The 17296-nt window shown below is 41.6% G+C and overlaps 1 protein-coding gene across 4 annotated transcripts in view; it reads right to left on the bottom strand.

Annotated features, from left to right (window-relative positions):
* SYT7 (synaptotagmin 7) overlaps positions 1-3536 on the bottom strand; it is a 269778-nt gene extending 266242 nt beyond the window's left edge. For all 4 annotated transcript variants that reach the window (XM_063438636.1, XM_063438637.1, XM_063438638.1 and 1 more), the window contains exon 1: positions 3263-3536. In XM_063438636.1, the coding sequence (XP_063294706.1) occupies positions 3263-3296 (34 nt within the window). In that variant the 5' untranslated portion in view covers positions 3297-3536. The remainder of the gene's footprint in view (positions 1-3262) is intronic.
* Between the last annotated feature and the right edge of the window lie 13760 nt (positions 3537-17296).

Genomic DNA, 17296 nt, shown 5'->3' with positions numbered 1-17296 from the left:
TAACTCCTCCTATTACTCCATATAACCCTCCCTATAACCCCTCCTATTACTCCATATAACCCTCCCTATAACTCCTCCTATTACTCCATATAACCCTCCCTATAACCCCTCCTATTACTCCATATAACCCTCCCTATAACCTCTCCTATTACTCCATATAACCCTCCCTATAACCCCTCCTATTACTCCATATAACCCTCACTATAACTCCTCCCATTACTCCATATAACCCTCCCTATAACCCCTCCTATTACTCCATATAACCCTCCCTATAACCTCTCCTATTACTCCATATAACCCTCCCTATAACCCCTCCTGTTACTCCATATAACCCTCACTATAACTCCTCCTATTACTCCATATAACCCTCACTATAACTCCTCCTATTACTCCATATAACCCTCCCTATAACCCCTCCTATTACTCCATATAACCCTCCCTATAACTCCTCCTATTACTCCATATAACCCTCCCTATAACCCCTCCTATTACTCCAAATAACCCTCCCTATAACTCCTCCTATTACTCCATATAACCCTCCCTATAACCCCTCCTATTACTCCATATAACCCTCCCTATAACCCCTCCTATTACTCCATATAACCTCCCTATAACCCCTCCTATTACTCCATATAACCTCCCTATAACCCCTCATATTACTCCTTATAACCCTCCCTATAACCCCTCCTATTACTACATATAACCCTCCCTATAACTCCTCCTATTACTACATATAACCCTCCCTATAACTCCTCCTATTACTACATATAACCCTCCCTATAACTCCTCCTATTACTACATATAACCCTCCCTATAACTCCTCCTATTACTCCATATAACCCTCCCTATAACTCCTCCTATTACTCCATATAACCCTCCCTATAACCCCTCCTATTACTCCATATAACCCTCCCTATAACCCCTCCTATTACTCCATATAACCCTCCCTATAACTCCTCCTATTACTCCATATAACCCTCCCTATAACTCCTCCTATTACTCCATATAACCCTCCCTATAACCCCTCCTATTACTCCATATAACCCTCCCTATAACCCCTCCTATTACTCCATATAACCCTCCATATAACTCCTCCTATTACTCCATATAACCCTCCCTATAACTCCTCCTATTACTCCATATAACCCTCCCTATAACTCCCCCTATTACTCCATATAACCCTCACTATAACTCCTCCTATTACTCCATATAACCCTCCCTATAACTCCCCCTATTACTCCATATAACCCTGACTATAACTCCCCCTATTACTCCATATATCCCCTCCTATTACTCCATATAACCCTCCCTATAATTCCTCCTGTTATGTCATATAACCTCCTCGGAATTATTTCAATTGACCAATAAAAGCATTCCTATTTCTCCAGAGAGCTCTTCCCTACACCTGTTTCCGTATACTGTCTCACCTAATGACTCCTCATCCCACTCTGGTTAGAACCTGCTCTTCCTCCTTCTATTGACCATATATAATCGGATCTCTTTCAATGTCTTCTCCTATTGCTCGGTATAATCTCTCCTGATAACTCCACATATTGCTCCATATTACCATTCCTGAAAGTGCCATTTTTGAACAATGCCCTGCTCTTCTTGCAGTTTCTATTTAGAACTGTTCTCCATAAATCAATTTATTTTTCTTTTGCCCCCCCTCTCTATGTCATGTTCTGAAACTAATGGGGCGAAATCAGCTGCTCACCAATTTCATCATAACAAATCCATATTGTATTAATCATTCTGCAAATGAGGCAAGAATTGATAAATATTACCGAGTTCTTCCTGAACATCCTTTATCATTTCTCTCTTGGGGGCTAGAGAAAAAAAATAGCGATCCCACAAAAAAGAACTCTACATAAAGAGAAAAGAGAGAGAGAAAGAAAGAAAGAAAGAGAGAGAGAGAGAGAGAGAGAGAGAGAGAGAGAGAGAGAGAGAGAGAGAGAAAGAAAGAAAGAGAGAGAGAGAGAGAGAGAGAGAGAGAGAGAGAGAGAGAGAGAGAGAGAAAGAAAGAGAAAGAAAAAGACAAGAAATATTGAGAAGGTAACACGAGGGAAGAAGAGAAGCTACTTTCGAGGAGGTTGTGTAGATAATGGAATTTAGGAAAGCTTAATTAATAAGTATGGACAATACAATAAAAAAGGACAGCAGCCGAGTAGACATAGTGGAAAGATGAAAAGGCCAGGAAGTCAAACTGATATCAAGGAGAAGAAGCCATTTGAAAGCCGGTAATAATATGGATGGAGATAATATGGGAAAATGTGGTTGGACTGGAAGAGCAGATTGTGGTCAGGGTGGAAACGGGAGAAGATGTAGAGGGAAAAGCTGAGAGGAAGCAGCATTTGGTGACAGTTGACACAAACAAAAAAGTAATTAATATTTAACAAGGGAGTGCCTAAGGCATTATGAAAAGTAGAAAGGCAAAGAAAGAACACACAAACAAAACCCAAGAACCAGAGGCGGAACCATGCGGAGATCACCAGGACAAAACATGAAGAAAGCCAAGAAAGGAACACAGGGAACAGGGAGGAACAATCCTAAGGCGAGATTGAAAATTCAAGAATTCTAGAGGTTAGAATAGAAAGGGTAATAGCAGGTGAGGGCTGTCACACCTGTAAGCGATCCAAGGACTGAGTGTCAAATCATGGCACTAATCCAATAGCCAGCTTTGAAATCACACTCAGGCTCTGGGTAGGTGTAACCATAACAGTCCTACTTAGTGATAGAGCACAACAGATTCCAGAAGTGCTGATACTGGACCCAAAAGTACACAGTGCTTGTTTCCCTCTGACATCACACCCAATAATGTGCTGGGCAGGATTACTGACACCCATTGGACCAGTACTTATTGTAAGATTGAATCAAACAATGCAATACAACCCCTGTATTAAGCCATCACACACACATACATGGGGTGACCCACTAACTCAATCATGTCAAACCTCATGGACTACATTGCCCAAGATGCTCAGCCAGTGTCTAAGATTTAACCATCACAGCTCTATGTTGTTGTTGTTTTGTTATGGGTGTCAACTAGTGGCTGACAAGGTAGGACATCCAGGGCAAAGGGACACAGCACACCCCAAGACACACAGATACAAGTTAGAGTAAGGAAGAATGGGGTACACCTGCTAGAAAAGGCAGAGGGTGGAGGGTAACATGAACAGCCACAGCAATAGGTAAAGCACCCTGACACAGCAATAACAAAGCCTGAAGGACACAGCTCCCTGGGGGGCTTGGAGGGGCTTCTTACCTTTGCTGGTGGAAGTCTCCTGGTTAATGTGCATCTTCTTTCCTGCCTCTGCTCCTCCGCGGATCTCTCTCTACTCTCCCCCTTTCCTTTGTACGTCCCAGGGAAACACAAGACAGCCTGCGAGGTGGGCTAAAGGTGGGCTCTCTTGCCACTTTCTATCAGTTTCCAGTGAGCAGCCCCCTGGGTGGGGAGGAGCAGAGGGGGTGCAGGTGGTCTGTTGGAGCTCCTCTGTGCGGCTGAGAGTCTCAATGAATGAGGATCTCTAGAAAGAAGGAACCAGCCTGTATCTCTCTCTCTCCCCCCCCCCCCCCCTCCTCTCTCTCTCTCTCTCTCTCTCTCTCTCTGTCTCTCCCTTCCCTGTGCATTGCCTCATATCTCACACACACATACTGCTGGCTGCTGGCTGATACAGAAACTGCAAGCACACACCATCCAACTCCTATCACTGACACCTGGAGCAAAGGGAGGGCTATAGCTGTATATATAGTGACCACAGGTCTTATTAACCCTTCCATTACACATAGTGTTCAGTATAATCACATCCAGTACTGTATATAATAATGTATCATTCATACAACATAATAACTGTATATAATATAATAATGTATCATTCATACAATATAATAACTGTATATAATAATGTATCATTCATACAACATAATAACTGTATATAATATAATAATGTATCATTCATACAATATAATAACTGTATATAATATAATAATGTATCATTCATGCAATATAATACCTGTATATAATAATGTATCATTCATACAACATAATAACTGTATATAATAATGTATAATTCATACAATAATAACTGTATATAATATAATAATGTATCATTCATACAATATAATAACTGTATATAATATAATAATGTATCATTCATACAATATAATAGCTGTATATAATATAATAATGTATCATTCATACAATATACACAATATAATAGCTGTATATAATATAATAATATATCATTCATACAATATAATAACTGTATATAGTATAATAATGTATCATTCATACAATATAATACCTGTATATAATATAATAATGTATCATTCATACAATATAATACCTGTATATAATAATGTATCATTCATACAATATAATAACTGTATATAATATAATAATATATAATTCTTACAATATACACAATATTATAGCTGTATTCTGTTTATTTACATAAATAAATAACATGTTTATTAACATATTTTAACTGACCTTCCATCAAGGGGAAACATTGACTCTAATTAGGGAAAAACACACAGTTAACCCCTTCACTGCTGAGTGTTTTAATAAGCAAGATGTGTATTTAAAACATGAGATATAAAAGTAGGACAATATTCCATTAATAATTACATAAATATTATGGGGATTAACTATGTGAGGAATTGATTGGTAATTATTAGCTTGCAATACTTCAAGGTGTATCCTAAAATATTAGCATACCTTTTAGATCTTTGGCCTTTTCACCTTCAAATACCCCAGCCCAGTGGGCTAAGAACATTGGCCACACAAAACCAGCAGAGCATAATTTGATATAACTATATTATAATCACTATTAACTTGCAATGCTGGACACAGAATTCCTCTCCCGAGAAAGCCCCCATAGGACGGCTACAATGCACCAACAATGCCCAAGCAAAACTAACACTAATAACAGCAGTTCCATCAATGGGTGGAAAGGATAATGGGCAGGCAGGACCTTGGGACCACCTTCCTGCTCTGCTGCCATAGTTAGAGAGACAGAAAGCCCCTCTTTCTGGTCAGCTACATAATCCGTAACAATATTTGTAAACACTGATATATCTAAAGAAATCTTGCCTATATGGGTGGCACGCACAGACCTGCCATGGTCCCCTTGTTAGGGACAGCAAGTTGTCTTTTTATAACGTACAAAGAGAGTGACGAAAAATAACAATAGATGTAACGAGTAAAGCTATATCTGAGAAACTTATATAAATTCCAAAAAATACCATCTGGAAAAAAATATGATGTCTGTGTGTTGGGGTCTGTAACCAGACGTGAGTGCAGGGGGTGGCAGGATTTCTGCCCAGTACACAGATACTGAACACCAATGGATACATTGATTTCTCTGCCCACTGGCCATCATAACTGGATTGAAGTGACACATAAGGGTTGGTTTTATATCCATGCCTTTAATCTAGATTCCATTTTTTATTGTAAAGCAATTCCTGTCAAAATCTAACTCTTATATACACACGGTTGGGAAAGAAGGAGTTAAAAATAAAATGCAGAACAAATGCGCGTAGATTAACGTAGATTACAAGTGAATATTACTGAGTTGTCTCATGCACACTAAGCAAGGTAAGAGAATTGCCTATTCTATAGCGACTTTCAATGATTATTAAATTCATGCATGATGTTCACGCCTTAAAGCTAAACCTTGGTTTTTCCTTGGGGTCATTCTCGAGTTTGACCTCCTGTCGTGATGTAATATGGTTAAACGTAGAAAATAATCCAGGCACTCCAACGAATTCCAAAATGTAGGCAATTTTATTTAGAACCAGGAGCTACACAGCAACGTTTCAACCCCTTAGGGCCTTTGTCAAGCGATGTAATATGCTCACAATTGTTCCGCTCACTGTTATTATTCCCAACCATTAATGCTACATTTCCTAACGCCATCATCTGGATATACCTTTACTCTCTATTGTCCTCTGTTGTTTAATGTCATTGGAACTTGTATTTTTCTGATGTATTGCTAAATAAAAATGATCAAAAAATAAACATATTTGATGAAGATGGGGTGTTTCTTATTTAAAACTCAGGTACAGTGCAGGAAGTAGCCCATCATTCTGTGTGAAGGGTTTTGCGGTTCTGTGGAATTTGCGGAGTAGGGAAAAGAGAGGAAAAGACAAGTTTACAGCTTTGAGTAAACGTGATAAAGTGGATTGAAATTGCAGTAGATTGTCAGGAAGAAGGGTGAAGAATGGATATGGATACTTCTGGGGAACTCTCCAGAGACCCATTTGTAAGAAGACGAGAAAGTATCATTTTGTTTAAGTAAGAGAGTGATTTTCTTATTATAATAGCCTGCGAGATCAGCAGGTGGTACAATGTTTGATTAGGTTCGACCTCAGCTGAGGGGAAAGGATGTGTGGCACTTTATGGTACCTTTACAAATACTGCATTCTCTCGCTTAGTCACCAAATTGTATATTAGCAAACGGAGTAAAACAAAAGCTTGTGCACTGACCCTTATAACAGCATGCAAACAATACGAATTCATGTTTAACCCCTTAAGGACACATGATATGTGTGACATGTCATGATTCCCTTTTATTCTAGAAGTTTGGTCCTTAAGGGGTTAAATCGCTCTTTTCCTGGCTCTATATTGTGAATGATGGAAGCTTGCAAATCGCTATCAGTTTGCTCTTTGAGTGTTTTTTGAAGCACTGGGCCCGTCCTACGTTAATAGTCAGTATTATTCTGATAGGAATTAAATTGGACGCTGTGATTCTATCCTTCTGTCTCGTTTTTCACTTCCTTGTACATCCCTGTGTACACGGAGAGAGGCAGTGATTATGAAATGCGAGCTGTAATTGTCACCAAGCACAGCTCTTGGGAAAAAAAGGGACACACACATCATATTGTCATCTAATGTCAGCATGCAACCACAGCCACATGAAAGGGATGAAAGAAAAGTGAGTACCAGTCACGGAAACACAGTCTGCACTCAGACTGCCCAACAACTCAAAGCAATGAAATCCGTAAAGAGCTCTGCAGAGTATTCTCTGTGTAGGGTATCATTAACCCTTTACATGTTGTAACGAGAGAGGGGGGGAGATAATGATGGCGTGTGTATTATGGGGAAATACAGCACTTAAACGGTTCTAGAGGTATCAAAATAAACCAGGGTTCCTGTAGTCCTAGGGGAGCACCAGGATGTACACGTTGCACTCTGCCTGAGATTATTGGGAGTTTCACTCTTGGGCAACAGCTGCTCAATGCAACTGTCACAGGAGAGGACAATAAAGATAATAATGCCATTAAGGAGTTATGGAGACAACATAATAAATTCAAACAAAGGTCAAGAGTCGTATGAATGTCTCCAGAAAAGCCCAAGATGACATTATCTCCCTTTCATGTGCTTCATAGTATGATTACTGTATGACTGCAATTATGGATTCTAGGTCTGCCCATGATTGCTGGGAGTCACACTCCTGGTCTACCCCTCATAGTGAGACGCAGTAGAGGAGCTGGGACAGACAATCGCACTGTTTCTGTCTCCTCAGGCTCCGCTCTCACAATATTGTTATGGGTGAAGGGCTAAATTAAAACAGTGTGAGCTGCAATTAGCAGCTATCTCCCAGAGAGCATCTCTCACTAATATCAACCACAACCTGCTCTGAGACTATGGGCTCCCATTCTACATGTCATCCATCAAACTGTGCATTACAGAGAATATTGTGATCCGGTCTGCAGGGCATGAAAACAAGGTCGGTCTGTTTAACAAAATGGGAAGATAATGGGATGGACGGATTGTAAGATAATTCCAAATCCTCTCAACCCACTCTAATCCTAAGATCCCTCTTAATTCCGAGCCATTTCGGCATTGTTAGTCATTATCTACGCGATAATTCAAACTAAAGAGGACATCGCACATTAATAGACACCTAGACCGAGTGACACCTGAATAGGTCTGGGTGCAGTGTCCCTGTCCCCCTTCGTCTTGCTATGGAAAATATTGCACTTTCAGAGAAACTTCAATGTTTACACTGCAGGGTTAACACTGCCTCTAGTGGCTGTCCAACTGAGACACTTCCTGCAGTTTCACAGAGTTTAGCAGTTTCAGAGCTTTTGGATATTTTTTGCGTCTCGCATTTTGACTTTCATTCTATTTTTTGTCCATTCACAATTATTGTTTCCTGGATGATTTTCTCTGGATTTCCTCCTAGTGCTGTCTTTCCACTTCATTTACATTGCGCACCTTGTCAGAGCACACCAGGTAAATCCCTTCTGCATGACTGCGATTTAACACTAGTATTTATGATAGTTTGTGTTTTGTGTTTCTTTGCCAAAGTAACAATGCAAATGCAATTCGTATAGAGGCTGGCCAAGATAGATGGGAGTTGTGGGAGAGAATTTAGAAATCTGGCCACAATGAATCCAACCCCTCTCTAGATTGAGATATGCTGCTAGTTGTGCAAAGGTTAACATTGCTATGACCTATTGAGCAATTGTCTTGTGACCTAAGTGACCACAGTAAATCATTGCTAAACCTTCCAAGGATTTGAACTATAGATGAGCCATTCTGTAAATGAAATTGCTATTATGACGAGGCTATTTGCACACACATATTCATCTCATTAGACATGGGTGTACTATTTACTGTACATTGAACGGGATTGGCAGTCTGCACCATAGCAGAATACAGTCCTTTTCTCTGAGGCACACTACCAAAAATCCTGGCCTCCCCAATCCCTCCACCTGTATGCCGATGCTAAAGGGGATTGAAAGAGACGCAATTTGCAGGTGACAGGGACATACGATGAGAAGAGGAGGTGTGTGGGTGTGACAGGTGCCTGGGAACTTGTAATGTTTTTTCATGGGACAATAACCAAGTGGTAATCTTCGTGCATAATCAGTCATTGGTGCGCAAACAAAGCTTTGGGAGGGAACCCCTTTACACCTGCAGACCTCGCCTCCCTCCCCTCCTGATGCAGGCTCATTTGCACACCCAGAAAAATGACATTGCTTCCCGTTTATTCCATTGCTTTCTCTGTACTTCTGCGTCATACTAGTGGGTGATAAATGAGGAGATTTCTTGCGGCTTACAATAATCCTTACAATAATATACTGTGGACTCATCACATAATGAGCAGAATTTGGTATTGGGTGATACAGGCAATCTGCCTCTGGGTAGTTAGAACAGACAAAAACAAAAGGAAAGGGGGCACCTTTAATACGGAAGATTATATATAAAATAAATGCATAAAATAGTTACAGATAATGTCCAGGATAATAGTCCACAGTAAATAAGGGGAAATCCTGTATAGGTGTGCTGCCTATTTACTATATACTCCCAAAGTTGTGGCATTTTTAGCGCTGATCCTACTTTGATTTTTTTTATCTGCCTCTGGGGCCTACTTTCTACGCTGAGACTTTTAGCTACTTACCTGGTAATGTGGATAAAACACAGGAATGAATTTACTGTTAGCAATGTTGTTCACCATTCTGCCCCAATGAGTCTTCATTACCTTTAACTTGTTTTTTTCATCGGCAGAGAAGTCATAGGGTGTTAGTACATATGAGTAAGAGAGGAGGTTTCTCTCATCCCATGCTAGGGACGGTCACATTAATTCTTCCATAACATCAGTCTTCTACTCATATAATCAGCCTTATCCTCCATTATAGGGGACTCTTACATCTCTGGAATTTGACGACATCGAATAAAACATTAAAAGTCACCTATTACTCATGTTAAACTGTTATCATGAGATGCTACTTTTATTCTTTAAAATTCTCATTAAAGATTTAGCAGTCATCGAGAGGCTAGTGCGCATGCACAGCAAAACTCTGTCTTTGATACCATCTAATTGAAATAACAGACTGGAAATAACAACTGGCTGTTAGTATCTGTCTGTCTGTCTGTCTGTCTATCTCTACCTACCTGTAAATCTGTCTTTATGCCTGTCTGTCTGTCTTTCTATGTGGGTCTGTCTATAATGGTATGATTTGGTCCACAGACCAGGATGCACATGGTATGGGCTTGATGGATCTTGCACGTAATCCTAGATCCCAGATTGGTGTGGGAACCTACGAAAGATGAATGACAGGGTATGTCTTGCAACCTTTCTCCACCAGAAGTCATCTTAAACCCCTTATGAAGGATATCTTGTGTTCCCGAAGGAGTTGGGTAACTTGCCGGAACAATTGGCTCCATAAGGTGGTGTGGGGTGAGAGATCCCTGTAGAAGGTGATTTGACAGCCTTTAAAATCATTGCACGTGGTGACCAGCGTGCAGCGTACTGTGGATAAGTTATCAATCCGTGCTGACTATTAATCCTGGGAGGTTGTGAGGGCACTCCTGGCACTATAGCAATTACAGGGAGTCCTTTAACTCACCCTACTTCAATCTCTCTTTTAATCCCCTACATAAGGACAGGAGGACTGTCAAGGAGTACATCTGGGTGCACCTAGGCACACATATGCCACCCCTGCCTATAGTAAGGGTTGAAAGGGGCAGAGGAGGATAATCAATAGGAAAGGAAGAAACAGAGTAAAAACATTGCTAAAAAAGTATGTTAAAGATGGAGAGAATGTACTAGTAAGTTAAGGAGTGTAGTGGGGGCAAGGGCTAAAATTTTCATTATTTTCACTGCCCCTCCCCTCGTTTGCCCCACCCCCTTGGAACAACCATCAACGCTACAGCTCACCCACTCCTCACCACCTTCCTCCTCCTCTTTTACCAATTCTCCATTTTACCTCATCATACAAAATGTTGGTATGTAATTATTGGTACTACCTTTGCTTACTTTTATTACTGTATTATCTTGCATATCTCAATAAAATTTCAATATGTAACTGTCAGGGTACCTGAGGCCTCTACCTCTAAGGGAGGTAGAGATTTGGTGGTTTGCCCGTCCAGGCGAGCTGTTTCCTTCGTTCCTCGCGGTTCATCCAGTCACTTAAACACCGGCCGCGAGGAATCCACGTCCTTTTCTAGCAGGACGCTCAATACGTGACGTCATGACGCTATCACGAGCGACCTGTCACTCAAGTGTCCGATATCCAATCGGTACTTGTCAGAGGCGTGATTACCATCCAGAGCCAGGGTATTTAAGCTTACTTCTCTCTTCAGCTCATTGCCCTGTCGTGGTTCTAGCTTGTCTAGTCACTCAGTGCTCTGGTATTCTAGTTTACTCTATTTGGTTTTGACTCGGCTTGTTGTACTACCCTGCTTCTCTGTTCTCCCTTGACCCGGCTTGTCTCTCGCTTATCTGTCTTCCCGTTCCCTCGACCTCGGCTTGTCTCTGACTATTCTCTATTACTCTCGGTACGTTAGTCCGGCCATTCTAAGGCCCGGTATACGTACCTTTCCACTCTTTGTACTCTGCGTGTTGGATCCCTGTCCCGATCCTGACATTACGACAGGGCCAATGGATCCTGCAGGTACAAACAGTCAGCTTGGTTCTTCTGATCCCAGGTTTGACGCCATGGAGCATAGGATGGATCAGATGGCTCTAGCACTACAGGCACTTTTGTCTCGTGCTAGTAACCCACCTGAGGAGACACGTACTCCTTCTATTTCTCCTGCAGTCTCAGGTCTAGAGGTAGCCACTGTAGGTGCTTCTTCCCGTATTACCCCACCAGTACGTTATGGCGGGTCACCGGAGAAGTGCCGTGGTTTTCTGAACCAGATCAGCATCCATTTCGAATTACAACCCCGCTCTTATCCTACAGATAGAGCGAAGGTTGGATTTGTTATTACTTTACTCATTGAGAAAGCTCTGAGATGGGCCAATCCTTTATGGGAGAATGATAATCCACTAGTCTATAATTATAATGCCTTTGTAGCTGCGTTTAGAAGAACTTTTGACCCTCCTGGTAGAAAGGTCAATGCAGCTAGATTACTGTTGCGCCTTAGACAGGACAATCGAACACTTGTGGACTATGCACTAGAGTTCAGGTCCTTGGCGGCAGAAGTTAAGTGGAACGAACAGGCTTATATAGATGTGTTTCTGAATGGGTTATCAGATGTAATTCTTGACGAGGTCGCTACTAGAGAACTCCCTGAGAATTTGGAGGATTTAATTTCTTTTATATCTCGTATTGATGAACGCATAAGAGAGAGGCAGAACACTCGAGATAGGACCCGTAGACCCTCCTTTAAACTAGCGCCTACCTTTCAAAATTCTGAGTTCGAGGACTTACGTATTTCTGAACCTATGCAGATAGGCAGTACTCATCTCACAGAGAGAGAGAGACAGTACAGAAGAAGGGAGGGTTTATGTATGTATTGTGGAGTCAGAGGACATTTACGCCTAAATTGTCCTAATCGTTCGGGAAACGCTCGCACCTAAGTTTCTCTAGAGGACAGGCCTTGGGTGTTTCTACTTTGTCCTCTATTCACAACTACAAAGAGTTCAGGCTTCTGTTACCCGTTTCTTTGAGGTGGGAGAAGGGAGTAGTAAAGACTATGGCACTAATCGATTCTGGAGCTGCTGAGAGCTTTATAGATCAGGGTTTTGTTGCCAAGCATGCTATCCCATCCCAGTTAAAAGAGACACCACTGGCTGTTGAGGCCATCGATGGTAGACCGTTACTTGAGCCTGTTATTTTCCATGAGACCATACCGATTAACTTAACTGTTGGCATCCTACATAAAGAGGATATATCCTTAATGCTCATTTCTTCTCCGTCTATTCCCATAGTCCTGGGGTACTCCTGGTTGAGGAGACACAACCCTATTATTAATTGGGAGTCAGGGGAGATAGTTTCGTGGGGAAAGAATTGTCAAGGAAAATGCTTGCGGAAGGTCTTACCTCTCGGATTAACTAACACATCGACTACCTCTGACAATCCTACAGAGACACAAATTCCGCCTCAGTATCTAGATTTAAAGGCAGTATTTGACAAAAAGAAAGCCGATACCTTACCCCCACACAGGTCCTTTGATTGCAAAATTAACCTACTCCCTGGTACCATGCCTCCCAGAGGTCATGTATACCCATTATCTACGAAAGAGAACTCAGTTCTAGAGGAGTATATTCACGAGAATTTAGACAAGGGATTCATCAGGAGGTCCTCCTCCCCTGCCGGGGCTGGATTTTTTTTTGTTAAAAAGAAAGATGGTTCTTTGAGACCTTGTATTGATTATCGAGGCTTGAATAAGATAACCATTAAAAATGCCTACCCGATTCCCTTGATCACCGAACTCTTCGATCGTTTGAAGGGCTCTACAATTTTCACCAAGTTAGACCTCAGAGGGGCATATAACTTGGTGAGAATCCAGCAGGGACATGAGTGGATGACGGCATTCAATACTCGCTATGGTCACTATGAATATACGGTTATGCCTTTTGGGTTATGCAATGCACCAGCGGTATTCCAAGATCTGATTAATGAGGTTCTTAGGGAATTTCAGCAAGAGTGCGTCATTGTATACCTAGATGATATACTTATACATTCTAGTGAGATTGAGACTCATCACAAGCAAGTCAGGAGGGTTTTGCACAAGCTTCTTCAGCATGGTTTGTACTGCAAGTTGGAGAAATGTAGCTTTGATCAAACCCAGGTAACCTTTCTCGGCTATGTGATCTCTGGGGAGGGATTTAAGATGGATCCGGATAAACTCCGGTCCATTCTAGAGTGGCCTTTACCCAAAGGTCTTAAAGCCGTACAGAGATTTATTGGTTTTTCCAATTATTATAGGCGCTTTATTAAGGGCTATTCTTCTATTATCGCACCTATCACTAATATGACCAAACAGGGGGCTGATACTAAGAATTGGACTACTGAAGCTCTTCTTGCGTTCAAAACTCTCAAGGAGCTTTTCGCTTCCGCTCCAATTTTAGTTCACCCCGACACTTCCCTGCCTTTTCTGCTTGAGGTAGACGCATCAGAGACTGGTTTAGGTGCTGTCCTATCTCAAAGGTTGGGTGTTGATAAACCATTACATCCATGTGGATTTTTCTCTAAAAAATTGTCCGGTACTGAGAGCAGATATGACATTGGTGACAGAGAATTACTAGCGGTTATCAAAGCTTTGAAAGAGTGGAGACATTTATTGGAAGGTACTTTACATCCTGTTACCATTCTAACAGACCACAAAAATTTGTCTTATATCGGAGAGGCCAAGCGTTTGTCCTCCAGGCAGGCTCGTTGGTCATTGTTTCTTACCCATTTCAATTACGTTCTGACTTACAGACCTGGCTCAAAGAATTCTAAAGCCGATGCGCTATCTCGCCAATTTGAGCCTTCTGCTTCAGTTGAACCACTTGTGTCCTCCATTGTACCCAAATGCAATATTATTGCTAATACCAGTCTTAAAATTCATTCTCCGCTACTTGACCAGATCTTGAAGTCACAACATCTAGCTCCCGGAAACACTCCTGAGGGAAGAAACTTTGTTCCTCCTGAACTTCAACTGGAGCTCTTACAATGTTTTCACGAAAGTAAGATAGCTGGTCATCCTGGTATTCGCAAGACATACTCTCTGATATCCAAGGATTTCTGGTGGCCTTCACTTCGAAAAGATATTGAGGAGTTCGTCGCAGCTTGTGAGACTTGTGCCAAGACTAAACTACCTCATGCTTCTCCATGTGGCCTGTTACACCCCTTGGACGTTCCTGAGAAACCTTGGTCCTGTTTGTCCATAGACTTTATCGTTGATTTACCTGCTTCCAAGAGACATACTGTTATTCTCACGGTAGTGGATAGATTTACTAAGATGGCTCATTTCGTACCATTACCTAAACTTCCGACTTCTCCTGAATTGGCGGAGATTTTTGCGAGAGAGGTTTTTCGCCTACATGGGATTCCTTCGGAGATTGTTTCTGATAGAGGTTCTCAATTTGTCTCACGTTTCTGGAGATCCTTTTGTTCTCAAATGGGTATCAAATTGAACTTCTCCTCTGCCTATCACCCTCAGTCTAACGGAGCTGCTGAACGTACTAATCAAAAGATCGAACAGTATCTACGTTGCTTTGTTTCCGAACACCAGGACGATTGGGTCGGTCTGATTCCTTGGGCGGAGTTCGCACACAATAACCTTGTTTGTGATTCAACTCGCTCTAGCCCTTTCTTCATGAACTATGGCTTTCATCCTTCGATTTTTCCTTCGGTTTCCTCTTCTCAGGGGATACCGTCGGTTGATGATCATGTCGCCAACCTGAAGAGATTATGGGATCAGACTCGGCAAATTCTATTACATAGTTCTTCGTTGTTCAAGAAACACGCTGACAAGCATAGAAGAGCGGCTCCTGTTTTTGTTCCTGGGGATAGGGTATGGTTGAGTACTAAGAATATTCGCCTAAAAGTCCCATCTATGAAGTTTGCTCCTCGCTACATAGGTCCTTACAGGATTCTCACTCGTATCAACCCGGTTGCGTATCGCCTTGCTCTGCCACCTGCCTTACGCATTCCTAACTCTTTTCATGTCTCCTTGTTGAAACCTCTTATTTGCAACAAATTCTCCTCTAAGGTTTCCTCTCCTCGTCCTGTTCAGGTGGAGGGTCGGGAGGAGTACGAGGTCAGCTCCATCATTGATTCCAGAATTTCAAGGGGAAAATTGCAATATCTGGTCAACTGGAGGGGATATGGTCCTGAGGAGAGGAGTTGGGTACCTCAGGAGGACGTTCATGCGTCTCGCCTTCGCAGAGCATTTCACCTCCGCTTCCCATCTCGCCCCGGTTCCTTCCGCCCGGTGGGCGTATCTGAGAGGGGGGGTACTGTCAGGGTACCTGAGGCCTCTACCTCTAAGGGAGGTAGAGATTTGGTGGTTTGCCCGTCCAGGCGAGCTGTTTCCTTCGTTCCTCGCGGTTCATCCAGTCACTTAAACACCGGCCGCGAGGAATCCACGTCCTTTTCTAGCAGGACGCTCAATACGTGACGTCATGACGCTATCACGAGCGACCTGTCACTCAAGTGTCCGATATCCAATCGGTACTTGTCAGAGGCGTGATTACCATCCAGAGCCAGGGTATTTAAGCTTACTTCTCTCTTCAGCTCATTGCCCTGTCGTGGTTCTAGCTTGTCTAGTCACTCAGTGCTCTGGTATTCTAGTTTACTCTATTTGGTTTTGACTCGGCTTGTTGTACTACCCTGCTTCTCTGTTCTCCCTTGACCCGGCTTGTCTCTCGCTTATCTGTCTTCCCGTTCCCTCGACCTCGGCTTGTCTCTGACTATTCTCTATTACTCTCGGTACGTTAGTCCGGCCATTCTAAGGCCCGGTATACGTACCTTTCCACTCTTTGTACTCTGCGTGTTGGATCCCTGTCCCGATCCTGACAGTAACAAAATAAATAAATAGAGTGTTGGGGAAATTATTATATATATATCTGTTTAATATGTGCTTGATTAAGTCTGTGTGTATGGGAGGTCAGGAATTATCTTCAAAGGGAGTTTCTGTTTAGATAGTTGGAAAGATACAGCACCTGAAAGACACCGATCACATTTACATATCAACTGGTCTTCAAAGGAGTCTCTATCTAGGAAATCACACCTTAGGTTAGAGACAAAGGGATGGCTGGGAGAGTTAACACTTAAATAAAATAACAGGATAGATAACATTTTGGGCCTTGGGAAAGTAAATCACATTTACATATCAATTGAGCTGAGGAGTTTGCTATTTACAACATGGGAACCAATTCCTTTAAAAATAGAAGATACTGACAACACATTAGATTAGGTTTGGTAAGACACACACGCTGCACATAACATCTCACAGCACATACACAATGTAGCCGATATTATTATACACAATGTAGCCGATATTATTCTACACAATGTAGCCGATATTATTATACACAATGTAGCCGATATTATTATACACAATGTAGCCGATATTATTATACACAATGTAGCCGATATTATTAGACACAATGTAGCCGATATTATTATACACAATGTAGCCGATATTATTAGACACAATGTGGCGGATATTATTAGATAGATGGAATGTATGAGTGTTATGAATGTATTGTAACTATAACTCTGTAATACTATAACTCTGTAACATTCTTCTTCTGTAATATTTAACTGGGCAGATTCTAAGTAAAGATTTCTCTCTGGTAAGAACTATGGTGTTGGCTGTTTATTTGTAATATTGGGTAGAATACCTTAGTAGTGCTAGTCATATATTTATCTGGACAAGGGGATAAAGTTATATGTTAGTTCTTGGAAGAGGTGACACGGGGATATTACATTCACTATTAATACACAACGCAGAGTGGATTTCTCTCAAAAGGATACCAATTGGAAGTATTGGTGGTGAGAGAAGGATTATACAACATAGAGAAGAAAAGTAAACTGTCTAAATATTAAAATATAATCTTTACCG

The sequence above is a fragment of the Pelobates fuscus genome, chromosome 12 (assembly GCF_036172605.1).
Source record: "Pelobates fuscus isolate aPelFus1 chromosome 12, aPelFus1.pri, whole genome shotgun sequence".
Lineage (NCBI taxonomy): Eukaryota > Metazoa > Chordata > Amphibia > Anura > Pelobatidae > Pelobates > Pelobates fuscus.
This window is presented reverse-complemented; position numbering and strand designations above follow the sequence as displayed.